The sequence below is a fragment of the Podarcis cretensis genome (assembly GCF_951804945.1).
Source record: "Podarcis cretensis genome assembly, chromosome: 8".
In the NCBI taxonomy this organism is placed as follows: Eukaryota; Metazoa; Chordata; class Lepidosauria; order Squamata; family Lacertidae; genus Podarcis; species Podarcis cretensis.
In genome coordinates, this window is record NC_137177.1 from 20892479 (window position 1) to 20919397 (window position 26919).

The window sequence follows — 26919 nt, forward strand, 5'->3', positions numbered from 1 at the left end:
GATGTCCCATTGTCATGTGCTGGCCCTAGGAATAGTTTTACTGCAGCCTTCCTACTGTCTGCCCCTCTTTCCCCAAAACCTGAGTGTCTCATATACTCCAGCTGAGGAGAGGGAGAGGGCACAGGTTTGAAAGAAAAGCTTTTTTTTCCTTAAGGGAAATTAAAACTACACTGGTTTGCAAAGTGGTATGATAATGCGCTAAGTGATACAAGTGGAGAAGAGAGAGAATTTTGATTTCATTTGCATTTCAGTGAGAAAGTGCCTACATACCAAAATGATATATTATAGGAAAGTGTGCATATAAATGCATATATTCATGAAAGCACATACAAAATGCATTGTGCTGGGGGAAATCACTTGCAAAGATGTGTAGGCTGGTTAAAACCGCATACAAAAATATGCTTGCTAGGGTTGCCGTATTCCGAAGAGCCGAAAAGAGGACACATTTGCCGACTTCTACTTTTAACTATGGATTGCTATGATGACTCTCAAATTACACAACCACGAAAAAGAGGGCGTGTCCTGGAAAAAGAGGACATATGGCAACCCTGTGAGAAATCTGCACTGAAACCCTTACACGTTTTCATGTGGAATTCAGTGTTTTTTAGAAAAATCTCAAATGGCTGGCTGCAGAAAGGTGGAGAAGTACGTTTAGGGTCAGAAAAATAAGAAACTGAGAGAAACCAAAATTGACAGATTCATCCATTCCTAGTGGTAATTGACTAATGACTGGCTTATCATTTTAAAAAAGTTTCCTGCTGGTGCCAGCGAGGAGGTTTGCCCACTGACAATACAGTCTTGTGTGGCCTGCTTATGTGCTTTTAATCTGTGTGTGACCTACAGAAATCGTCACGTGACATTTTACACAGTATGGAGCATTGTCACTTGCTAATGTCTACAGTTCCCATAACTGCCTGGGGGGAAGAGGAGCAGGTGCTGCTGAAAACGCTGGCAAACCTACCCAACATACTTGCATTTCCACATCCCGCACAGTAGACTCTGATCAACCATTGATCCATTATCTGGCAAAAGCAACCACTATAAAAGATTGAATGAAGAGTGCCTGGAAAATGCAATATCCCTGCAACAGGCTCACCGCCTCGAGCATATTGATGGAGCGTGCACATCAAATGGAAACTTTTACACATTCATTGTGCAATAAACTAAATGTGCCAGAAGCCGTATGCAATCGACAATCAAAGCTGTTTGTACTAGGTGCCAAAATGAAACCGAAAGCAAAATCCAAATTACAGAGAGAGGGAGAGAGAAGACCTGGAAAAATATCAGCAGACCTGGAGAGAAGACCTGGAAAAATATCAGCATTGTGTCTTTGCAAATTTTCTATTGTTCTATTGTATACTAAACACTGGGGACATCACAGGGCTCAGGCTTCAGCTGCTAACCTCTTCTCTCACTCAGGCTCCCTCTGCATTCCAAAATATTCCTGTGTACAGTGGTACCTCGGGTTACATACACTTCAGGTTACATACGCTTCAGGTTACACTTCTGCTAACCCAGAAATATTACCTCGGGTTAAGAACTTTGCTTCAGGATGAGAACAGAAATCTTGCTCCGACGTCACGGCAGCAGCAGGAGGCCCCATTAGCTAAAGTGGTGCTTCAGGTTAAGAACAGTTTCAGGTTAAGAACAGACCTCTGGAACAAATTAAGTACGTAACCAGAGGTACCACTGTATTACCATTGTACGGCAAACCTATCTCTGTAGACTAGAAACATAGGTTTGCATCTGTTGCAGTTTTAAGGAACACAGTGTTTGTTGGGATACTGACTGCTGTATCACACACCGACATTTTGACTTGAGCAATTCAGCAATTATTAATAGATAACTAGAGGTGGAAGGTACCCTGAGGATCATCCAGTCCAACCCCCTGCAATGCAAGAAAATGCAGCTGTCGCTTACGGGGATTGAACCTACAACCTTGGCATTACCAGCACCAAACTCTAACCAACTGAGCTATCCATACATTCAGCCCTGACTGCAACAGAGCATCAAGGCAGAGAGGGCCACAACAGGAAATGGCTCTCTCAGCAACATGGACTTCAACTCTACTAGTTGTTAACATTTTAGTACCTGGTTCAGGTAGAGATGGCGTTTTGGGTTCTCTGTCAATTGTTTCTTCCTCGCTCCCTAGAAGAGAACACATTAAACCACGATGGAACATAGTGTCTAGATTCTGATAGCATCAGAACAGGACAATTTGCCTAATACAAGGATGGTCATTTCAATGTGATGCTATAGGCTGGGTCAGGAAGGGTAAGCAAAATCCCATACCTTCAGGAAAAAAGAATGGAAGTCACAGAAATCTGCCACTTTCCAGTACTTGAGTCACTGCTAACCCGCTCTTCTGTTGCAACCCAGCTCTACAGCATGCTTAGCATAATAGTTAATCCAGGATCATTTTGCCACTCTGTTTCTCACTTATTACATGCTTATACTTTCCTTTAGGGATGCAGGTGGCGCTGTGGGTTAAACCACAGAGCCTAGGGCTTGCCGATCAGAAGGTCGGCAGTTCGAATCCCCGCAATGGGGTGAGCTCCCGTTGCTCGGTCCCTGCTCCTGCCAACCTAGCAGTTCGAAAGCACGTCAAAGTGCAAATAGATAAATAGGTACCACTCCGGCGGGAAGGTAAAACAGTGTTTCCGTGCGCTGCTCTGGTTTGCCAGAAGCAGCTTAGTCATGCTGGCCACATGACCCAGAAGCTGTACGCCGGCTCCCTCGGCCAATAAAACAAGAGGAGCGCTGCAACCCCAGAGTCATCCGCAACTGGACTTAATAGTCAGGGGTCCCTTTACCTTTACCTTACTTTCCTTTAGGGACTCAGAATAGTTTACCTGACTCCCTCTCCACCCCTTCCCATTTTATTATCCTCACAGCAACCACGAGAGGCAGGCAAGATTGAGAGAGCAACTGGCGCAAGGTCAGAAATTGATCACTGGACAGAGATTTGAACCTGGATCTCTCCTGTTCAAATGCAATGCTCAGCCTACTGCAAAGCACTGCCGATTACTTCTTGAAGTGCAGGCCACTGTTAGGGAGTCATTCATCCACAAAGTGGGAGTAGCACTCAGAGCATGCGCAGCTTCAGCTGGAAGTGCCGATAAAAGAAGGACTTCCGTTTTCACTTTTTGCAGACAAGTGCTGTCTGCAATCTGCTGCGTCATGACTGCCGATAGACTGTGTCTGCCTACATCATTGCTAAAGAGAAAGAGGGAATGAAACATTACAGCTGTTGCTATAATGATTGTAAACAGTGCTACCGTGATGCGTTTATGACCAATCAAGCAATATATCACTTGACTGAGTTTTACGGCGTCTCTGAGTGTTTCTTCTCAAGGTGTAGCTTCAGTTGCTGACCACTGCTTCCAGAAACTCTGCTAAACGGATGAAAGCTTCTAACGAGGTGCCTACACACAAGTATACTCACGCAGTGAAAGTGTGGTTGAATGTGACCTTTAATAGCCACACCCTTTTGCTGGCTCCATCCTTGCTAAGCAGTAAGGTGCTCCTTACCTGTAGTGGTGACACTCAGTCCTGCCCCACCATCAGCAAAGTCACTTTCACCAAGGGCATTGCGGGCATTGACGGAGACATTGTAGACGGTGTTTGGGCGCAGGCCCATCAAGGTGAATGCAGGAGACTGTGGCGGGAAGACATCCACATACCTAAAGCTGGGAGCTGCTGGCCAGTGGTACCTGGATGGAAGTGGGCGAAAAAGAGGCGCAATTGAAAAGTGTCATTTAATGTCCAACATCCCCATAAGAACATACGCTCAGCCTGCTGGACGAGGCCTCTTTTAAAGCCATCCAAGTTGGTGGCTGTCACTGCCTCCTCCTCCCTCCTTCCCATTGTAAAACTGATGGTGGTACTTGGTTCAAGAAACATGCTCAGGTAAGTTAACAGAGAGGAACACACAACTGCAGTTTCTGGCTTGCTTGTCCTGGCTACCAATCAGTTTCAAACCCAACTCAAAGGGTTGTTTTTGACCTCTGAAGCCTTGCATGGCTTGGGACCTCAAGGACCACTTTTTCAACATATGAACCACCTAATCCTGAGGTTGCCATTTAAGGCCCTTCTCTATTTGCTCCCCTCCAAAAGATGTTTGGAGGGTGGCGATGAGAGAATTGTCAGTTTGCATTTCTTAGTGCAGAAAGTATTGATCTGATGTGTAGAGATCTTTCCTATTCTACTTCATTCAAGCTTCTCTGTGTGAAAGAAACAAGCAGAAGGTTTGTGATGTTTGGGTTATTCCTTCAGGGAAGCTACTTTGGATCGATACTGAGTTTTTTCTGCGGTATCCCCACTACTGTGGAATGCTCTCCCCAAGAAAGCTGCTCTGGGATCGACTTTGTCATCTTTCTGAAACCAGACAAAGATATATTTACTTTTAGTCTAATAGTGCAAGAGCATACACTGTCATTTTGGCTTAATATTTTATTTTATTTTTACCAAAGCTTATCCACAAGGGAGTCTTTGGAACTGTTAGGGAGCCAGGAGATCTCCTTACCAAACCAATTCCCATAGCTCCCTGTTTTAAACAACGGACCTGTTTCATTTTTAAAGATTCCCATTTGAGTAATGTTTGTGGCTTTTGCCAAATGACTCCTACCTGACACGAAAGCTTTGCTGAAGCCCTCCGTCAAAGCCAGGGCTCCACTCCAAAGCCAGCCAGTTGTGGGCAACACCTACAACCTTTAGCCCTGATGGTGGGTCAGGGCGGCCTGGTGAGAAAGAAATGAACTGTTTAAGAACTTGTAAAAAGGGATAGTGAGTCATTGCCCCTCATATTCAGTTGATACATATGCCAAGTCTACAACTTAGATCAGGGGTAGGCAAACTAAGGCCCAGAGGCCGGATCCGGTCCAATCGCTTTCTCAATCCGGCCCACGGACGGTCCGGGAATCAGCATGTTTTTACATGAGTAGAATGTGTCCTTTTATTCAAAATGCATCTCTGGGTTATTTGTGGGGCATAGAAATTTGTTCATTTCCCCCACAAAAATATAGTCCAGCCCCCCACAAGGTCTGAGGGACGGTGGATAGGCCCATGACTGAAAAAGGTTGCTGATCCCTGACTTAGATCTTAGTGGCCCATTTGTCCTTACTGGTACTAAGTAGCTGGATGTCGAGGGTATCTGTGCCCAGTTCATTGCTGGCTGTGCAGGTAAAGGTGGCGTAGTCAAGAACGGCGCTCACATTGGCAATGGTTAAGGTGCTGGTGTGCAAGAAGCCCTCATGTTCTGCAGCCACAGTATACCTGGAAGAAGGTAATGACGGCAAGAGATCAGGTAGAAAAGAATAATAGAATCCTAGAATAGTAGCGTTGGGACGCAGGTGGCGCTGTGGGTTAAAGCCTCAGCGCCTAGGACTTGCCGATCGAAAGGTCGGCGGTTCGAATCCCTGCGGCAGGGTGCGTTCCCGCTGCTCGGTCCCAGCGCCTGCCAACCTAGCAGTTCGAAAGCACCTCCGGGTGCAAGTAGATAAATAGGGACTGCTTACCAGCGGGAAGGTAAACGGCGTTTCCGTGTGCGGCTCTGGCTCACCAGAGCAGCGATGTCACGCTAGCCACATGACCTGGAAGTGTCTCCGGACAGCGCTGGCCCCTGGCCTCTTAAGTGAGATGGGCGCACAACCCCAGAGTCTGTCAAGACTGGCCCGTACGGGCAGGGGTACCTTTACCTTTACCTTTACTAGAATAGTAGCGTTAGAAGGGAACACAAGGATCATCTAGTCCTCCAGGCACGAATTTGACAATGAGTGAGTGCCCAGGTTCTCCAGGGATATCTACTTACAAGACATCCACTCTGCCAGCTGGACTTCCAGGAGTTGCCAAGCCTGCTGTTCATCCACCAACAAGTTTTCTGTGAGTCTTGCAGACGACCAGGAGAAGTTCCCCACCCACCCAGCTTTCGGTCACTGCTGCCTCTACCATTCCTCAGCTACCCCTTTAAGAAATCATAGAGTTGAAGTGGTTTAGGTAGACTAGTGTGGGGCTCAAACCCACAACCTTGAGATTAAGAGTCTCATGCTCTGCCATCTGAGCTAGCTAGGCAGTCTCCTACCGATTGACAATTTTTCCAGATCTTTCGTGGAGGATAGCGCTATCAATGGCTACCAGCCACGATGGCTATGTTCTCCCTCCACAGTCATTGCTCCCTCAGTGCCAATTGCTGGGGGTCACAAGTGTGGGCTGTTGTTGTTGCTCTGTGTTCCTGCTTGCAGGCTTCCTGTAGGCACCAGTTTGGCCACTGTGAGAACAGGATGCTGGGTGGGGGTTGGCCATTGGCTGATGCAACAAGGGCTCTTCTCAGATTTGTATTTCAAGATCAAAACACAAATGATATCTCAGTTCGCCCACTGAAAACAGAAGCTGAAGGCAAGTTGCAATGTAATGAAGCACTCTGTCAATAAGAACACAAGGACTTCATTTTCTGCGAGGATGGAGATCAAGAGCTACTTTTACAAAGAGAGAAGAGTGTGTCCTTCTGCACTGCTTCTGTACTGCTGATTCCCCCCTCCCCTTATTTCTTAAGATTTCATTGTTAGATGTGTATTAAAGTCAGGGCTTCTTTTCCAAGCCGGAACTCAGTTCCGACACCTCTCATGTGGGCGCCATTGTCATTATAACAAGGGAAGTGTTCGTGGTGAGTTCTGGCACCTCTTTTTCTAGAAAAACAGCACTGATTTAGTTGTACCTGAGGTGAGTAGGTAATAACTTAGCTTAGGAGAAACTGTATTTTAGCATGCATTCCTTATACTTATAATTGCATTTCCGTGTCAAAGCCCCCAAGCCACCCCCATGAGAATAACGACACAAGGACACAGAATTTTAGGTTAATGTTAACGGGCACAAGGCTGAAAAGGGGCGATTCAGCATCGTGCCGTGGTTTAAATTGGCCCCGGACACACACCCCAAGCAACCTGATTGGCCACTTGGCTACCTGGCATGGCTGGGCCTCCCCAGCGTAAGGCGGGACGCTGTCCTGCCACCACGCTGACGGGGGAGGCTCAGCGGCTCGCCCGCAACGTGTCCCCACAAAGAGGTGGAGCCAATTTATATAACTGGTTTGAGGATTTTGGGGGGGCATCGTTGTGGTCTAAACCACTGAACCTTGGGATTGCTGATCAGAAGCTCCCATTGCTCGGTCCCTGCTCCTGCCAACCTAGAAGTTCGAAAGCACGCCAAAAAAGTGCAAGTAGATAAATAGGTACCACTGAAGCAGGAAAGTAAACGGCATTTCTGTGCGCTGCTCTGGTTTCGGTGTTCCACTGCACCAGAAGCGGCTTAGTCATGCTGGTCACATGACCCCAACATGGAGCCTGCCCCCTCGTGCAGTTAAAAGCAGATTAGGCATGATTTTCAAGGCTGGGTGTGGCATGAATAGAAAGTGGCAAGGGCCCTCTCTCCTCACACAGGTCTCCACTTCAATTGCACTCTGTGTTGGTATGGGAAATCACACATCCTCACAGAACTCTGTGTCACATGTAGTTTCATCCACAGCCTGAAGAACTTGGGAACCCCACATAAACCCCATTTTATTCTGTTTTTAATCTGTTGGGGGCTGCCCAGAGTGTCTGGGGAAACCCAGCCGGATAGCTGGGGTATAAATAATAAATTATTATTATTAATCACTTTGAATTTCGTGATACATTGGGGGGGGAATAAAACTGTCTGTGGACAAATGCCGGCTCCCTCAGCCTGTAAAGCGAGATGAGCACCGCAACCCCAGAGTCGTCTGCGACTGGACTGTCAAGGGTCCTTTACCTTTTTTAGATATAATGTTATGTTTGCACATATATATTTTTGTTATGTTCTATGTTGTAAACTGCCCTGTAGTATTTTTGACAAAGGGCAGTTTATAAATTTAAATAATAATAATAAATAATAATAATCACTGCCTTCTGGATCAGGCCAGCGGCCCATCTCATCCAGCCTCCTGTTTTTACAGTCGCCAACCAGATGCCCAGGAGAAGCCAAAAGCAGGACCTGAGAATAGCAGCCTCCTTCTCTCACTCTGAGGTATCCAGCAAATGGCATTTGGAAGCACACAGCCTCCAGCAGTGTAGGTAGAGCAGACATCTGGGTTAGTAGCCAACAATAGCTCCTGCCCTTAAAATGCCTAAAGCAGGAAACAGGATAAAAATTGCTTTAAGGTTTAGGAGTGGAATTTGCCTGAAATGTTTTTTAAAAAAAGATAAATAAATAAAATAAAATAAAATCCCATTTTTAATTTATATATAAAGCATGAACTTACAGATAAGTGTTCTGGTTATTTTTAATTTCAGACATGCTTCAGACTATTTATGGGTTATGGCTGACATTTAGCTGGAACAAATTAGACGCGTTAAGCTGCTCCACCCCCATTCTGCTATGCAAATCAGCACAGGAACATTAGTGGTATTTTAAACTTTTCCCAATTCAATGAGAACTGGGCCGGTTCCAGGTGACTACCAGACCTCTTGCCAGGTCTTTATTTGCTTCGACTGGCCAGCATCCATGTCAGAACAAACTTCAGGCCAGAACTGAATCTGAGCCAGAACTGAACCGAACATTTTTAGTAGCATGGCTCCCATTATTCACCTTCTGTTTCCCTACAGCAGGGGTGCAGCCTTTTGGATGACTCTGGACTGCAGCTCCCATCATCCCTGACCATTAGCCATACTGCATGGGGCTGATGGGAGTTGGAGTCCAACAACAACTGGCAAGCCACAGGTTTTCCTTGCCCTCCCCCCTTCTGAGATGAAAACAACTTGGGTCACATGAGCATCCCACACCTTCCCCTGAAATAATGCAAGGGTCCTATACACATGCTCAAGAAACCTCAAGAACACCTGCCATCAACAGCATAGAAATTTTCCCTTGGCTTTTCTTCTGGCCCACATAGGACCAGCATGGATAGCTGGCTCAGGTGAATATCTGATGTTTCTCTCCCTTTATGGTCTTGATTTGTGGGCTATACTAAAATGAGGCTGCATTTTAAGCTGTATTTTAAGCCATATTTTAATTGTTTTTGTTTTTTTCTATTACGTTTTATTGTAATTTATATTTTTTGTTAGCCTCCCTGAGCCCGGCCCTGGCTCGGGAGGGCGGGGTATAAATAAAAAAATATTATTATTATTATTATTATTCCTCCTTCTGCTGTGTCAGGACAGAGAAGCTTACTTTGGAGTAAGTGAGTAAGTGGAAGGGGGAGACAACAGAGCATAGCTGTCAACTTTTCCCTTTTCTTGTGAGGAATCCTATTCCAAATAAGGGAATTTCCCTTTAAAAAAGAGAAATGTTGACAGCTATGCAACAGAGGCATGCAGGATGAAGGTGAGCCCAGCCCTGCAAGCGAGGCAGGGCTCCCCAGGATTGGTGAAAGAATGCTTGTCACATTTCAGGTGCGTCACAGAAGACTTGCACATTAGGCTCCTGCAGATACCAGAGTTATTGGGGCACTTAAGTAGGAGGCCACCAGGGGATGAGAGTGTGGGATGATGCTATAGCCTTTACACTATAAGACAAACTAGGGACATTGGGAAGGACATGATGCAGCAAGCCAAAGATCCATCTACTCCTGCATCCTGTTCTCGCAGTGGCCAATCAGATGACAGAACAACCTGCGAGCAGGACATGAACCACAACAGCATCCTCAAATATCAGCAGTGGCCCACCTAGCGGGGGCAGACCCACCACACGAACCTCCCATCAGCAGCGTTGCTGGTGTGTACCAGGAACAAGAGGGGGGAAGTGGCAGAAAGGTTGGGCCGTGCAGATGCACCAGCAGAGCCAATCTAATGTGCCCACCGGGGCATCTGTACAGCCGCGTCCTCGCCACTGCCCTCACCACAGCTCCTTCTTGGCATACAGCCGCAATGCTTTCGCAAGGAGGTTATTGTTGTGACTCTGTCCCACAGGATGAGCTGCTCCTGGCTAAGGATGGGAGGAGAAATTTGATTCAGTTCGCATTAAAAGTCAGACTTCTCAGATTTGCTCCTTCCAAAACACTACAAGAACCGAAACACAGGCAGTGCTTTGAAATTTGCACTTATCCGGATTTTGCAGCGCAGTTCTCCAAACAGTTTTTTACAAAAATGCATATATTTGGGGGAAGTGTGTGGATATGCAAATGGGGATTATATATGGGGAAATGTTGTTGTTGTTGTTGTTGTACCTGGCTGGGTTGCCCCAGACACTCCGCAAATTGCTTGCAAAAATGTCTACAACAGTCAATACTGCATACAAAAATGTGCTTATTAGGCAAAATTTGCACCAAAAAGCTAAAGAATTTTCATGAACCATTTTTCCTTTTTTAAGCAGGGGGAGGGGAGCAAATTGCTGCAGAAAAGTGGAGAACCAAGTTTAAGACTGGAAAAATTAGAAAATGAAAGAACCAGAATTGACGGATCCTTCTATCCCTTCTCATGCCTGTTATCAGGTTCCCTGCTCACGTACCTACCTGTTCACCTGAGAACTCTCACCTGGGGCTCTGAAGGTCAAGGGACACACCATTCTTGGCCCAGCTAAAGTGCACAGTAGGAACACCTTGAGCTCGGCACTGGAGCGCTGCCTGGCTTCTCCCATCTCCTGAAGCTGCCACTTTCCTCAGTCCAGGGCTCTTGATGATCTCTGGTGGGTCTGCGGTACAAGTGAGGGGAGTAGAACAAGGAAGAAATCATGAGAGTATTTGCAGCATTCATAAAAGAATGGTCTGTGAGGAGACTGAGCATATTTGCAACAGCCACCAGAGTTTTAGCTCCAACTTCAAAAGCAATAAAACCACAGTATTTAATTCTTGTTTCAATTTTACTGCGTAAGTTCATGTAAATAAGTGGGTATTATGAATTGTGTCCGATGAGAGTCCTACACAGACCCACTGAAACTAATGGGCATTTCCAATGGACCTACTCTGCGAGCTCAAGGGGCTGGATCCCAAGTTAGTCTGAGTAGACCCTGTAAAATTAATGGACACAAATAACCATTCATTTCAGTGAGTTTTCTCTGAGCAGAACTGAGTTGAACACAGTGCTATGTATTGTGGAGTTTTATTACATGGGTTCAGATTTAAATTTTGTTGCTTTTATCTGTATCTTTGATCATTTCATAACACATGTTCATTTTAAAACAAAAAAGAATGTTAATTTTAGCTGTAATTTTTGATAAATATTTCACGCCATTTTATGACAACTGCTTGGGGGCTTTTGCTTCTTTTCTTTTTCTTTTTCTTTTCTTTCTTTCTTTCTTTCTTTCTTTCTTTCTTTCTTTCTTTTTTTTTTATTAAGCAATCTATACATTTTGTTCAAGAAGTAAAAAGCCCAACCGGCCTTTAATTTTGAGCACTGGGTTGCTCTATTACTGTTTGCAAGCCTCCTAGTATTAGAGATCTCGATGGGTTCTAGTCAGCTGCTCAGGGTAGGCCCATTGAAATTAATGGACCCAAGTTAGTCATGTCCAGGAATTTCAGTGGATTTACTCTGAGTAAGACCAGCATTGGCTACAACTCAATATCTTTATATCTTACTCTTTATATAATTGGAATGAAATAAGTGGTGGACATCAGACACAGGGAAAGTGGGGCAGGGCAAAATATAGAGGTTTGGGTTTGCAGAAATACTAAGGAGGAAACTTACATCGAACAATCAAGCGGGCGCTACTCCTTGCTGCTGGGGTTATCCCATTGTCTGCCTGACACTCGTAGAGTCCGGCATGGGCTCGCTTTGCCTCCTGGACTCGAAGTCGCCCTACCAGCCCGTCCGACTGCAGTTCAATCCCCAGCTCTTCCAGGCTCTGCTCCAAATCGTTCTGGGTACAATATCAAGATAAGAGGGATCTGTTCTTGGTACTGACTAGAGCACGTTTGAGAACTGAAGCCTCTCTCTGCAGAAATCCGGACTGCATTCTGGATATTAGTCAGTTGCTATCCTTCAATATCACTCATAAGAATTTTAATATTTTTAAGGCAAGGTGCTTTGCAAGCCCCAATGATCAGCTTCTTGTCAGAGCTTGCAAAGCCCAGCCCACAGCTGACCTGCAAACCCCTTTGTGGCCCAGCTGCATCTTTACCTGCCCACCTGATGTCATACACATTAGGTATAGGACAGGTGAACGTACCTTCATTGAAATAGCCTCATGGGACAAATGGGGATGCTCCCTGTTAATCTGGGCCTACCTAGGCTTGCATTCTCAGCAGTTATAGAAATGTTAATGCACACCATGGTGCAGCCATAATGGATTAAGGTGGACAATGCTATCACCCGTCTGTGTAATGTTTGTGTAAGCTGCCTGGACCTTTGCACAAACCTTTGCTGCTTTAGGCACATTGAGTGGAGAGTCACAGCAAATGGCCACGAAGCCAAAGCAAAAATGAAAGGCAGCTATTTTGGCAAGCCAGGGCTGGTATCAGGAGCCAGAGTCAGGAGCAGGTCAACAATAAAACACCTGGGACTCAGCTACATTAGTAAAAAAACAAAACAAAAACCCAGTAATTTGGATGTGTTATTAACATGCAACACCAGATGGGGCTAGAGAGCAAAAAAAAATTCTAAAAGGTTTTCCATAGCAGTTTTTTTTCCCTTTTGTTATAACTATTTAATTTCTGACTTGCTTATTTCTTTATTCAAAGACATCAAAACAGCTCAGGCCTAGTGATCACAACAGCTCTTCCCAGTAGGTCTTGCCCCAAAGAAGCAGTTGTGAGGACCAAAGGTCTCCATCTTCCCATCACTCTCTAAGACTCCTCCCCTGGTTCCTTATCTAGCATACCTTCATCTTATATTGCAATTTTATACTGTGAACCGCCCTGAGACCTGCGGGGAAGGGGAGCTGACAACAGCAGCAGGAAGAGAAACCCCCCCCCCAGCTTCTTCACCAGCCTGACTTATCTCTGCCTCTTGCCCCTCCCCCACCCCCAGCCTCTGCTTCTGCCTCTCATTCTGGACTGCTCTCTGCCACAGCTTCTTCCCACTCACTAAACCTTGTTGCCTCTTCAGCTTCTGACACCTCCTTCTTCCAGTCTGGTCCCTCTTTTCCCTCTGACCACTCATCATCATTCCACCATCAATTCCCTGGCTCTGAACCTTCCTCCCCTGGGGGTTTCCTTGGGGGTTCCCAGTCAGCCCATGACAGCTGTCATATGCCCATGTGCCCTACATGGAGCACAAGTGCTACAGCAGGTAACTCAATTACTCTCTTTTTTTCTCCCCCTTCCCAAGTAGATTATGGCCATTCATGTTCCACGTCTTATGACGATCTGCCTACACAAATAGTGAAATTATGCAAAATTGATGGAAAAGTCCAGCCCCATTTTCAATTACTGATTGAAACTAAAATGTCTATATGTGGGGGGAGGGATTAGTTGGTTCTATGAGGGCATTGTGGGTAGGTTGTATGATCTATATTTCTTCCTCTTTCTTTCTGTCTCCCACCTATGCACCTTTGTGTGTATCACCCAGCTGAAGTCTGACCTATTGTCTTTGACTGGTAGCTATGAAATTTATTGATCTACTATACTACAGAATAGTTTTAGAACTAGGTGGAGGGGGTCAGGAGGAGACCATGTAACTTGCTCAGATCAGTTGCTTTCTCGGTGCTATTTATTAGCTCATACTGTTACTAAACCATTAATTAATTTATGCAAGTGATGTCAAATTGCTTTACATTTCATCAAATGTAAACTGCTTTATTTTTGGACATTCTATTTTATATCTTTTGTTTTATTTTCTGTAAGTCCTATAAACTTTCAGAAGAGCATTTCATAAAACTGTTCAGCTTTGTACAATAATAAACCGAGCTATTAGTTCCAGTCCTAATCTTGAACCTGTGGGTTTTGCTGGTTAAGCTTTACTCCTTGCTCCTCTGGGTTGCCACTGAGCAAATTCAAACCTTGACTGGGGGGGACCCAATGAGGGCTAGTGTATTGGACAGGGTTTGGCATGGCACCCACTGGCCTAGACTGCATCACCAAATCAACAGTCCCTATCACTATTTGACTTGTACTCCAAAGTATCTGGGGGGCACCAGGGTGAGAAAGGTCCTACAAAGCAAATGTGGGTAACCTCTGGCCCTCCAGATGTTGCTGGACTATGATTCCCATCAGGCCCACCTAGCATGGCTGATGGCCAGGTATGATGGGAATTGTGGTTCAGCAACTTCTGGAGGAGGGCCAAAGGTTATCTACCCCTGCTCTAAAAGAATATCAGGTCACACAAAACAACACCATATCCTTGGAGCCTTTCCTGCCTGTTAGCTACAAAAACTGACTTGTCACTTTCACTGGCAATAATCCCTGCCCCTCACTTAAGAAACGGGGTTGTGTCAACTGGCTAGGAGCTGCAGGCAAAAAATAATAATTCCATTAAAATAAGCATCTTCCAGCTGTCAGCACCCAGGAAAGACGCATGCACAATTGTAGAAATATACTGTAGAAACTATTTTATTTTATTTTATTTATTTTATTTTAGTCCATAGAGCCTGCAATCTTTTGTTTTATCTCATTTGATCTTATTATACACAGCTTTTGGCTGTGAAGCGGTTTATAAATAAATAGATCTACTACATATTTTGGAAAAGGGGTTGTCCATTGGTTCTCTATACGTTCAGCTGCCTTTCAAGATACCATCATCAAACTCAACACAAGCGTTTCCAAGATGGCGGGGAGTGGTCTATGTTGAAACTTGGGTTCTGGGAGCCGTTTGAATCAAGATGGCAGTAGAAAATATGACTCTGGTGTGACTTTGTCCATTTTTTTGCATGGGTTTGCTCCACCTCCAAGTAATTGTAGCAAAACTTGACGTGAGGTTTCCTGGGGTTGGGGGCGGCAGTCTTCACTAACTTTGGGGTGCCTGGCACCATTCTGATTCAAGATGGCAGACTGAAATGTGACTTTGGCATGACTTCACCCATTATTTTTTGCTATGATGGGTCTAAGCTTACAAGTTACACTAGTCATTTTAAAATCACAGTATTTTGGGTTCCTAAACACTCCTTGGCAGTGCCAGACACGCCTCACTAATCTGCAAAAGAAGAAAGAAAACCAGGTTTACTTGCTATTAAGTTAGGCAACAGCTTGGAGGAAAAGCTCACCTCGCTGAGCAAAGCCACATCAGCTTAACAGGGTAAGAACTGTCTGGTTCTCTGCAGAAGCAAACTAACCATAGTGCAGTGGGTTTCATATTTTTTACTGCCGCAACGGAGCTGTCAATATTTATTTGTTTATTTATATCCCTCTCTTCTGCTAAAAGTACCCAGAGTGGCAAATAAACTAATAATAAAAACTGCGCAATACAATCAATATAAATGCAAGTGCGATAAACAATTTCTAAAAGCATTAATGAAATGGAGAGCAAACAAACCCGCAAACCTATTGGCATCGAGAGTAAAAGATGCTCTACATTGCATCGGCGTTCAGTATATATTGCAGCCAAGTGCGGAAATAAATAGTCTGGTGAGACTATTGGCTGACAGAATAAAGCAGCTTAAGGCTTTGTTGCTGGTGTACTTTGGCTTCATGTCTTATGGACCCTGAGTGTGCTGCTGAGTTTGTACCATCCTAGCCTGAATAAAGATCTCTCTCTTACTCACAAGTAACAGCCTCTGTTGTGGCATTTTGGATGGGAGTGAGGATAAGCAGGGGTGGGGGACTCAGAGACAGCCCAGCCTCTTTTGCCGCCTGTAGCAAAACAGGAAGGTGCCGCCTCCAAACCCCACCACTTCCCCCTCTACTTACCAAGATTGCATGGCAGTGACTTCTGGTGAGATCCTACACAAACTCCACAAGATCTCACCAAAAGCTGCTTTAATTATGTGACTCTGGCAGTGGCAGGGGGATTATCCACAGAGGCACCACCCTGAGGGACTCTGCCACCTGTGGCAGCTGCTTCAGGTCCCTCATGGGTGGGCCAGTCCTGTCCAGAACCTCTACACTTGGTCCTCGGAATTTTCTCTAGGTCACAAAACCACACCCTTTACCAGCCCTGCTCCACAGCACCTTCAGTGTTCTTGCCTGTCTGGACTGTGTCATCAAACTGTTGACACAGTTGAACTCATGACTCTTGCTCCCCTGCATCAAGGATGGAGAGATGCAGCTGTTTGAATGGCTGGAATGTTGATTAGAGTCACATCCATTTCTCCACCCAATTTTGGCTTTGGGTGCACCCAGGACTGTCGTGTGGCCCCTATAAGGTTACCCAGAGGAGAAGTGCGGCCCTTGGACTGGAAAGGTCAAGAAACTGCGGCCTTCCAGATATAGTTGGACTCCAACTCCCATGAGCCCCAGCCAGCATGCCCAACAGTTGGCAATAATGGGATTTGTAGTCCAGCATCATCAGCAGGGCCACAGGGGAAAAGCTTGAAGCAAACAGAAAGTCTTTTTCCACCCTTAACTTCAGCTTCTGGTCTAGACTAGCCACTTACCAGCCATCTCCACTGGAACATGTTTGCAGGTGTGGGGTTGGCATCCGCCTGGCACTCAATCTCAGCTGTGCCCCCCAGGTCCACATAGGTTAGGTCTCCAATGCTGCGGATGGATGGCGAATCTGTTCATGGGGGGAAAGGTACATGGCATGCTATCGACAGGCAAGAATTTCAATTTGGTCCACATTTTAATGCAAATCTAACTAATTCACATATCCTGAAACAATAGCTACTCCCCCAAAGCAGCTGTCCTGCAAAATGCACACTTAGCAATGCAGTTTCCCAACCAAAGAAGCGTCTAACAGGGGAAAGTGTGTTGTTGTTGTTTAGTCGTTTAGTCGTGTCCGACTCTTCGTGACCCCATGGACCAGAGAACGCCAGGCACTCCTGTCCTCCACTGCCGCCCGCAGCTTGGTCAGACTCATGCTGGTAACCTCGAAAACACTATCCAACCATCTCGTCCTCTGTCGCCCCCTTCTCCTTGTGCCCTCCATCTTTCCCAACATCAGGGTCTTCTCCAGGGAGTCTTCTCTTCTCATGAGGTGGCCAAAGTACTGGAGCCTCAGCTTCACAATCTGTCCTTCCAGTGAGCACTCAGGGCTGATTTCCTTCAGAATGGAGAGGTTTGATCTTCTTGCAGTCCATGGGACTCTCAAGAGTCTCCTCCAGCACCATAATTCAAAAGCATCAATTCTTCGGCGATCAGCCTTCTTTGTGGTCCAGCTCTCACTTCCATACATCACTACTGGGAAAACCATAGCTTTAATTATACGGACCTTTGTTGGCAAGGTGATGTCTCTACTTCTCAAGATGCTGTCTAGGCCTGTCATTGCCCTTCTCCCAAGAAGCAGGCGTCTTTTAATTTCGTGGCTGCTGTCACCATCTGCAGTGATCATGGAGCCCAAGAAAGTAAAATCTCTCACTGCCTCCATTTCTTCCCCTTCTATTTGCCAGGAGGTGATTGGATCAGCAGCCATGATCTTCGTTTTTTTGATGTTGAGCTTCAGACCATATTTTGCACTCTCCTCTTTCACCCTCAATAAAAGGTTCTTTAATTCCTCACTTTCTGCCATCAAGGTTGTGTCATCTGCATATCTGAGGTTGTTGATATTTCTTCCGGCAATCTTAATTCCGGCTAGGGATTCATCCAGCCCAGCCTTTCGCATGATGAATTCTGCATATAAGTTAAATAAGCAGGGAGACAAAATGCAGCCTTGTCGTACTCCTTTCCCAATTTTGAACCAGTCAGTTGTTCCATATCCAGTTCTAACTGTAGCTTCTTGTCCCACATAGAGATTTCTCAGGAGACAGATGAGGTGATCAGGCACTCCCATTTCTTTAAGAACTTGCCATAGTTTGCCATGATCGACACAGTCAAAGGCTTTTGCATAGTCAATGAAGCAGAAGTAAATGTCTTTCTGGAACTCTCTAGCTTTCTCCATAATCCACAATAATAAATAAAGAGAATTATAAACATTGCATATGAAAGTGAATTACATTAGTGGTCAAAATTGTGGAAACCTTTTGGGGAAAGTGTATTTCCCAAGTTTGATTGCTCATAAACACTCATGCTCATTGGCTACACTGAAATGAAGGAAACCTACTGCATATCAACCTAAGCAAGTTGTGCTTCCTTTTTCTGGTTATTTGGCTATAACTTTTTTATAGAATACAGATAAGTGAACAAACTTTGTTGCATTACATTCTTCATTAAATTATTTTTCCACTGATATGTAATTTTATGGTATTACTTTTTTTAAAAAAAAAAGTGGTGTTATGAGCCATCAAACCTCAGAAATACACTTCTTCCAAAAGGTTTCCACAATTTTGGCCACTAGTGTATATTAAGGGAAATTGCTGGGAAAGGTGTGTTCATTAGGTAAGATGGCATTCAAATATGTGTATATTAAAAGAAATGAACTCCAAAATGCTGACAAATGTCATAAAGAGATGAGAGAGAGGAGAGAGAGAGAGAGAGAGAGAGAGAGAGAGAGAGAGAGAAAGTATACATTGTTGGCATCCAGCTGTTCAGAGAGAGAATGGAGCACGCCTCTGGGAGTGAACTCAAACCACCTCTCTGGGGCAAAAGCCTGGCCAGGGTGTATGGAGGTCTTGGGCTACCCAAATGTTGAGAACCCCTCTCAGCTTTGCTGATGTGGTCCAAAGGAAAGCAGAGCAATATGTCTGGCACTGGTTGGGCTTCAGGAGTTGCCAGAAGGAGGTGAGCAAGGCACCATCCAACCGCCTTAGGGATGCACACGTGTGTGTGTGTGTGTGTGTGTGTGTGTGTGTGTGTAACGGGAAATGTGACAAATAGCACTTCAGATTGGGGAAATGATGGAAACTGAAACCGAAGGATTTGCCCATTCCTATGTTACACCACCGCACAAAGAGAGAGTGTGATGTAGCATTGGTTCTCAAGAGCAGGCATGAAGCTAAACCCAGGCCAGCTGCGAGAGGATGTGTGCTGAGACACCAAGAGAAGGAAGGCAGAGGAGAGCATGCCAGCGCTATAATCACAAAGGACAGAAAAGCACAGATGAGGCCCCTCATCCTTCAAGTGACGGAATACAATGGTATGCCCTCTCCACCTGATACTCACACTGCACATCCAACAAGAGGGCCGTTTCATTGTGGCCTTCTGGGTTCTCGCAGTAGATCTTGTACTTGCCAGCATCCGCCCTGGTCAGGTTCCAGATCTCTAGAGAGCCACCATCCCGCAGGTGATACCGTGGGGAACCCTCTAAGGAAGACAGAGAGGCGACCAATCTTAAGGTAAGCATTGCAGACAAGAAGAAGAAGAAGAAGAGTTTGGATTTGATATATTGCTTTATCACTACCTGAAGGAGTCTCAAAGTGGCTAACATTCTCCTTTCCCTTCCTCCCCCACAACAAACATTCTGTGAGGTGAGTGGGGCTGAGAGACTTCAAAGAAGTGTGACTAGCCCAAAGTCACCCAGCAACTGCATATGGAGGAGTGGGGAAGCGAACCTGGTTCACCAGATTACGAGTCTACCGCTCTTAACCACTACACCACACTGGCTCTCAGCAAGGGCCAAGGACAGTGGTGGCTGTTGGCTATTGGACCTGGTGGGACAGAGGTCAGGGAGCCAGAACCAATGACAGGGAAAGTGAACTAATTCTGTTTTTTTGTCCCTGTCTTCCGCCCAGCTGAGCTCTACAAAGGCAACCCTGAGACTCAGGAAGAGGAAGCTGATAGCCCTTGCAATTAAGGAGGTAAGCAATTGGGGGCTAGCCGAGGACAGCTGAGCTTGGTGGGGCAATGCCCAACTGGGCCTAGTGGACCAGTCTTCACTGGGTTAGGAACAGGCGAGCAACAGACCAGAGAGAGAAAGAGAGCAGGCTGGCTGTCATGGACTGGCTGGATGCAGAGGAGTGGCAGGAGGCAGCAACTGGGGAACCCCCAAGGGAAGAAGACTCAGAGCCAGGGGTTGGTGATGGGATGATGATGAGTGGTCAGAGGGAAAAGCCTGGGAGGAGGAATGATTGGAAGTTGAAGAGCTAACAGGGTTTAGTGAGCAGGGAGAGTCTGGGGCAGATAGCAGTCCAGAATCAGAAGCAGGAGAGGAGGCCAAGAGACAGAGATGAGTCAGGCTGGTGAGGAAGCCAGGATGTCTCCTACTCCTGCTGCGACCAGCTCCAACCCCTCCTGGTCTCCCAGATCCAGAAGAGTTATGAAGAGGGGAGGAGCAAAGACAGGCACAGCAACGGAATCTCAGATTGCTTAGAAAGGACCTTCTGGGTTCTCGCAGTAGGAGGAGGAGACTTAGGCAACTGTGAGAAGATGGGGACCTTCAATCTCCACAACTGCCTCATAGGGGCAAGACCTACTGGGATGACTTGCTGTGCTCACTAGGCAGACCTTGTTTCCTTGAATGAAGAGTTAAGTTCACTGATGCCATGTGATTTATTGCTCTTGGCACTGGCCCACCCAGCTGTCATTGCACAATTTACCCTTCCACTGCATGGCATTTTTTTCACCAGAAGGATGAAGCCCGCTAAAGATTCTAGGAGGCATATTAACTCAGAATGGAGAACCTGTGGCCATCCAGATATTTGTTCAACTCCAACTTCCTTCCCTCCCAGCTAGCATGGCGCATAGCCAGGGATAATGCAAAGTGTAGTGCAGCAACAGTGTGTGAGCTACAGGTTCCCTACCCCTGTATTAGTCAACAAATGTCTTTTCCTTCCAGTGCAAATAGCTTCAAAAGGAGAATTTTCCTTAGAACCACAGCCAGGGAAGAAATGGTGAAATTCCTCCTGACTTGCTGCAAGCCAGGTGATTATCATAACTCACTGTGTGGATGCTATTTGCATTTTTTTTAAGTGCAAAGATGTTCAGCGCCCCATCTAATTTGGCCGTTTGATTTGAAGCTCCTTGCAGCTAGGACCAGTCTCATTTGTCTGCAAAAAGACGGGCACACTGGTGACGAAATAACAGCAACAGCTTGGGACTTCACTCCAAGAATGATGCTGGACCCACCTGTCAAGAGTACCTCACCAAGGAAGCTCCAGCGATAGGTGATGTCTGGAGGGCTGGCCGACACCAGCAAGGGCAGCTGGACAGCTCCGTGCTCCACAGCCTGCACTACTAGAGGTTGCTCAGAGGAGAACTCTGGGGGAACTGTGCAAAAAGCAGAGGAAGAAGAGATTCTCAGATGACTTTCCCAGTGACTTCCCCTCCTGCTTCTTGCAGCCCAAAGGTGTCTAATATGAGCATATGGCAGGTTGTTGCTGGTACATTTCAAAGAGCCAGGCTTACATTTCAAAGAGCTTCCACAGAAACCCTCCGGGTAAACATTGCCTTACAGCCGCCCTGGGGACAACACATGCTAAAACTGTAAACAAATCAACCATGATTTCAGCCCAATGAACTGCAATGTGGTCATGGAAGACACACAGCTGCCGCCTCCTGGTTGTTCCTTCCAGTTTGCTTTCCTCATTTCTTCGTCAGGTTGCAAAATGGTTTTTGAAATCCTTGTGAAAATCCAACGGCATTTTATTTTACATTTCTCCATATACATATTTTATGCAGTTTTTATGCTAGGTTATTTGCAAGCTGTTTTCCCTAATACAATGGATCTTTCTTTATTATTTTCATGCATTTCTATGCACATTTTACTCTAGCCTGTGCACATTACAAAAATGGTTGTAGAACTGCAGTGCAAAATTCAGAGAAGCATGCATTTTGAAGGGAGGATGCTTTTCGGTTCACACATTGTTTCAGAAAGTGTGGCTTAGGTAGCTTTGCATTCATTTTAGGTAGGTAAATGTAAAACTGAACTGAACTTCCCTCCCATCCCTCCTTCATACTTACATAGGACAGTGAGCTGGTAGAAGGTATTCACACCTTCAGAGAGGACAGAGCTGTATGCATGGCATTCTACTCTCATCCCATGATCTGCAGATGACACCACCAGAGTCACCTTTCCTGAAGTGGAAAACCCTCCGAATTCTGCTTTCTTCTGCTCTGGGTTAGTTGCCTTCAACCTGAAGAAGAAACACTACTAACAAGAACTTATCAAGAACTTATAAGAACAAGAAAAAGCTCTGCTGGATCAGGACATTGGCAAATCTAGTCCAGAATTTTGTTCTCCCAATAGCCAAAAAAACAGCAACTCTGCCCACTTGTGACTCCCAAGCATGGTTTTTATGGTGCTTATATAATAATAATACTATAATAATTTATTATTTATACCCCGCCCAACCAGCTGGATTTTTCCAGCCACTCTGGGCAGCTTCCAACAAATATTTAAAATACAATAAAACATCAGACATTAAAAACTTCCCTAAACAGGGCTGCTTTCAGATGTCTTCTAAAAGTCAGATAGTTGTTTATTTCCTTGACATCTGATGGGAGGGCGTTCCACTACCAAGAAGGCTCTCTGCCTTACTTACAATGCTTATATTCACATGTAACCTATTGCAGTGTTTTTCAACTCCAGGTCCCCTGGTGCTGTTGGACTGCAGCTCCCATCATCCACAGCCAGCTTAGCCAATGGCTAAGGGTGAAGGGAGCTGTCACCCGACAGCATCTAGAGATCCAAGGCTGAAGAACGCTGACCTACTGTAAACCATTTGGAGAACTTTGGATAATAACTGGTCTATAAGTGGAAATAATAATAATAATAATAATAATAATAATAATAATATACACAGGAAAACAAGCTGGAGAGACTTGGGTGTCCACATTACCTTTGTCCATGACTGAGCCCTAAGATGTTCCAGCAAACTGGAGGAGCAAAGAGTGAGAGGTCAAAGGACACAATCCTGCCCAAGGTTCCAAAATGTATTGGACTAGCCCTGGCAGAAATGGACAAGGGCCTTTGAAGATGTAGCAAGACCTGCAGGTGAAGCTGTTGTAGGGTGGGCATTGGGGAAGTCAGACATCCTCTTACCTTTTCCCATCTTTGAGCCAGGTTAGGCTGGCGGGAGGGTTGCTACTGCCCGATTTGCAGTGAAGTGTCACCAACTGGCCACGCCTGACCTCCTTGGCTGTCACCATAATTTTTGCGCTTAGGGGCGGGACTGTGGAAAGAAAGAGGCTGGCTGTCAAGACTCGGGCTTCGGTGCCACCTCCTAGCTCTACCCTCCATGCCAACCTTCCCCAACCTGCTGCCCTCCAGATGCCTTAAACTACAACTCCCACCAGCCCTGGCCACAGTGACCATGATGGGAGTTGTGATTCAGAAGAAATTGGTGGGTGTGGATTGGGGAAGGTCGTATAAGGTCTGTATTCAGACCTTCTGCATTGAGGTACAGATAGGAGATATAGCTCAGTGGCAGAGCCTCTGGCTCACATGCAGAAGGCCCCAATCCCTGGCATCTCCTGATAGGGCTCAGAGAGCCTCTTTTCTGGAAATCCCGGAGAGCCACTGCAATCCAGTGTTGACAATACTGAGCTGGATGGATCAGTAGTGTGATTTGGTAAAAAGGCAGCTTCCTATGTTCAGGTCCCATCTTTCCACTTGTGGTGCCACAACTCTTGGAGCTGAGCTTATCAATACACCAGAAACAAACAAGCCAAAAAGAATATTTCTTGCTTATGGATGCTATCACTTTAAAATAATAGAAGAGGGAAATCCCATATTTATGGGTTTCACCCATATCGTAATTCATTTGCATTTGGAAAGCTAGCAGGTCAGGAGTTCTAAAGCCCAGTCTTCTTCCCAGGATGCTTGCTTGCTTGAGTCATCAATTTTATTTTATTTATATCCCACCCTTCCTCCCAAAAGAGCCCAGGGTGGCTTCCCAGGCACCCTCTACTAGACTGTGCGTGAAAGCTGCCACTCAGTGAGAGAGGGGCTTTGCATGCAACAGGTCCCAGGTTTAACCCTTGGTTTCTCTAGATAGGGCTGGAAACAGACTTATTATGCCTGAAACCTTGGGAAACTGCTGCCCGTCACTGTTGACAATAGTGAGCCAGATGCTATAACTTGGCATATTGCCCTTGCACCCTGCACAATAAACTGGTGAAGCTCAGCAGGCACCCAGGCTGCTTCAGAGGAGGGCAGGACCACGGACAGCTCACTGTGGTTCTGCATACAGAGACAGGATGGGCACAAGGCACCTAACAGCAGCCAGCTTGGAACATTGTCCCATCAATGGTTTAGTCTGGAGCAAACAATGAACTTAAGCAGCCTCACCATCATTGGGTGGCAGACTCAAGCTCCATCCCCTCCAAGGAAATTGGTTGGGTTTAAAGGGGCTCGGCCATATCCATCAGGTCTCTCCTGCTGCCTGATGGGCCTGGTATTGTCCCACCCACTGGGATGGAGCCACTTTTCTGACACTGGCATCACTGCAGCCTGCCTAGATGCGGCTGGGGCAGGTGGCCGCGAGGCTGGGGCTATGCAGTTGCACCAGTGAAGTGGTCAGATTGGCTCTGCCGGTGCAGCCCCAGATTTGCCACTACCATGCCTTGCCCCAGCCCCAGGGTGGAGAAGATAGATGGGGAACCACGTGGACATTGATAGACTTTGCAGGGGGTTCGATTAATTCTCCCTTGAGGTCCATTAAAATTTTACAGTTCTGTGATTCTGTAGACAGTTACATTTCTCGTGAGCATCTTGCTCTTATTTCTCAGTCACATGTCCCCCCGCAAACATGCCCCCCATTCAGATCAAGGCCGGAAGGGTCACATGTGTGTTGAAGCTTACACTGGACGTGCAGACGAGTCTCTGCAGTGAGTGCTGGGGTTCTGGAACTTCCAAATGCCTTGCAATAGTAAGCAGCCATGTTGTCACTGGCAGTCGTGGTGAGGAGCAGCTCCTTGGACACAATGTTCCCCGATGACCCCGGAGTTGTCCCGTCCCTCACTACTTTGCTCTCCTGTAGGAAGAATCCAGATTGCAGTGGGGGTAAGCGGAGAGGCAGCCACTCTGGGGGGACAGGCCAGTTGGGCACCCATCACTCAGGACTGGCCAGGGGTCCTTAGGGGAAGAGCCATGGGGTCTCTTCTACTGCCCCCAGCACCTACCATTTGTCATCTACCTCACTTTGTCTAATGCAATGGAGGGGAAACTCAGACCTGGGGGCCAAATTTGGCCTTCAGACCTTCCTACCTGGGTCCTTGAGACTCTCTCTGGGTGACAGCTCCTCCCCAACCACACCCTCTCACCCCACACCATGCCCCTCACTGTCCTGGCTTCGCAACTTCCTTGGGTATTTTTGCCTGCCTGTGATGTACCCTTGAACTCTGATCATGTTCCTTGGTTGCGAGGAAGGAGGACAGAGTATGAGGGTGGGTGTCTAGAAACAAGCCTATTGTACGAAGATAAAATTTGCGTTCATTGTTCTGCCAAGTTTTGCCTCTGCTCCTCAGCCACCACCATTGACTTGTGGAGCAGCTCCCAGGCTGAAAATGTTTCCCACCCCGGCCTAATGGTAGCACTGGCCCTGGAGGCAGTAATGCTGGACCACCTTGTACCACTCGAGGCGAGGCAGAGGGTATCCACCGCTGGCAAAGCAGGTGAGCTTGACTACGGTGCCAGCTCGAAAGCATGTTTCTGGGGGTGGAACATCAATCCAGATCTTCTGAGGTGGATCTGAAGGACAAAAACAAGAATGGGGAAGAGAAGGAGGAAACAGATATTAGAAGGGGGGATTCAAAACACGTCACACATGACAACCGTTGCCATGACACACACACAATCATCCCTCCTGCTCACACTGTACTCGGATGGTCACGGTAGCAGTCTTGGCGTAGAGGATGGCTTCATTGAAGGCCTCACAGATCAGAGACAATCCGTTGTCCTCACGGCGTGCTGTGTATGTGATGTTAGACACCGTGATCATCCCGCCATGAGCTGCCTGTAGGAGGATAGCAATTCTCATTTTGAGAAGGGAGAAGAGGCAGATCTAAACAACTGGTTTCAAAATGGCTGTTTCCCTGATTTCCCAGCACTCTGAAAGTCCAGAAGTCCCTCTACCTTGGTATTGTCTACACTGACTGGCAGCAGGGCTTCAGAGAAGAGGGAACTCCAAGCCCAACCCAAGATTGAACCTGGGACTTTCTGCAGGAAAGGCAGATGCTCTACCACTGAGCTACAACCTTCCTCAGTGCTCATACAATGTTCTTACTTCCCCCACAATCTGGGACAGTACAGTCTTCTCAGAGGCCCTTACTTTCCCACGCTCGTGGCCCCTAAACTCATGCTTCAGGCCCTCCCTGTCATGATCCTAACCAGCAGATAAGTCTTGACATGGAGGCAATGGAATCCACTGGATTTGGAAGACCAGCAGTGGAAGTGGTGGACCCCAACCCAGGCTCTGATGGGCTGGAGGCTGTCCACCAGGAACCCATCGGCTAGGAGGCCCTGGAAAGAGAGTACTCTCCAAATTGGGACACCCTTAGAGAGAGTGTCCCAAAGGACTGCTGCCATAATGTACCACCTCGCCTCCATTTTGTGCCCCCACCTAACCCCCTGGATTAAAAAATCTCCTGTTTGTCTGAAAAAATGGGCAGGCGACATCTAAAAGTAGGGAAGGAAGAAACTGTCAGTTTTGGTTTTTCTCCATTCTCATTTTCCCAATCTCAAGTTCAGTTCTTCACCTTTCCACATAACACTTTGCACCCAAAAAAACCCCAACCCAAATAAAGACAAGTCCTCATGAAAACTCAGCAGCGTTTTAATGCAAATATGCATATACAGTGGTACCTCGGGTTACATATGCTTCAGGTTACAGACTCCGCTAACCCAGAAATATTACCTCGGGTTAAGAACTTTGCTTCAGGATGAGAACAGAAATTGTGCTCCGGCGGCATGGCAGCAGCAGGAGGCCCCATTAGCTAAAGTGGTGCTTCAGGTTAAGAACAGTTTCAGGTTAAGAATGGACCTCCGGAATGAATTAAGTACGTAACCAGAGGTACCACTGTATTTTTATGCAATTTTGCCCAATACACATATTCTTACAAAGCACTTCCTCCTCACAGAATGCATTTTTGTCTCCTATTTTACTTACACATGCCCTCTGATGCACGTTTGA

The 26919-nt window shown here is 46.3% G+C and overlaps 1 protein-coding gene across 1 annotated transcript in view; it reads right to left on the minus strand.

Annotated features, from left to right (window-relative positions):
* The window catches only part of NPHS1 (NPHS1 adhesion molecule, nephrin), a 49370-nt gene that overhangs the window by 6160 nt on the left and 16291 nt on the right, over window positions 1-26919 (minus strand). Inside the window, exons 11-24 of the mRNA XM_079985903.1 lie at window positions 25602-25743; window positions 25354-25478; window positions 24591-24762; window positions 22830-22959; window positions 21749-21921; window positions 20915-21055; window positions 19013-19153; window positions 16411-16532; window positions 11631-11802; window positions 10482-10638; window positions 5123-5274; window positions 4628-4739; window positions 3532-3713; window positions 2092-2148 (exon numbers count right to left, since the gene is read on the minus strand). Of these exons, the coding sequence (XP_079842029.1) occupies window positions 2092-2148; window positions 3532-3713; window positions 4628-4739; window positions 5123-5274; window positions 10482-10638; window positions 11631-11802; window positions 16411-16532; window positions 19013-19153; window positions 20915-21055; window positions 21749-21921; window positions 22830-22959; window positions 24591-24762; window positions 25354-25478; window positions 25602-25743 (1978 nt within the window). The remainder of the gene's footprint in view (window positions 1-2091; window positions 2149-3531; window positions 3714-4627; window positions 4740-5122; window positions 5275-10481; window positions 10639-11630; window positions 11803-16410; window positions 16533-19012; window positions 19154-20914; window positions 21056-21748; window positions 21922-22829; window positions 22960-24590; window positions 24763-25353; window positions 25479-25601; window positions 25744-26919) is intronic.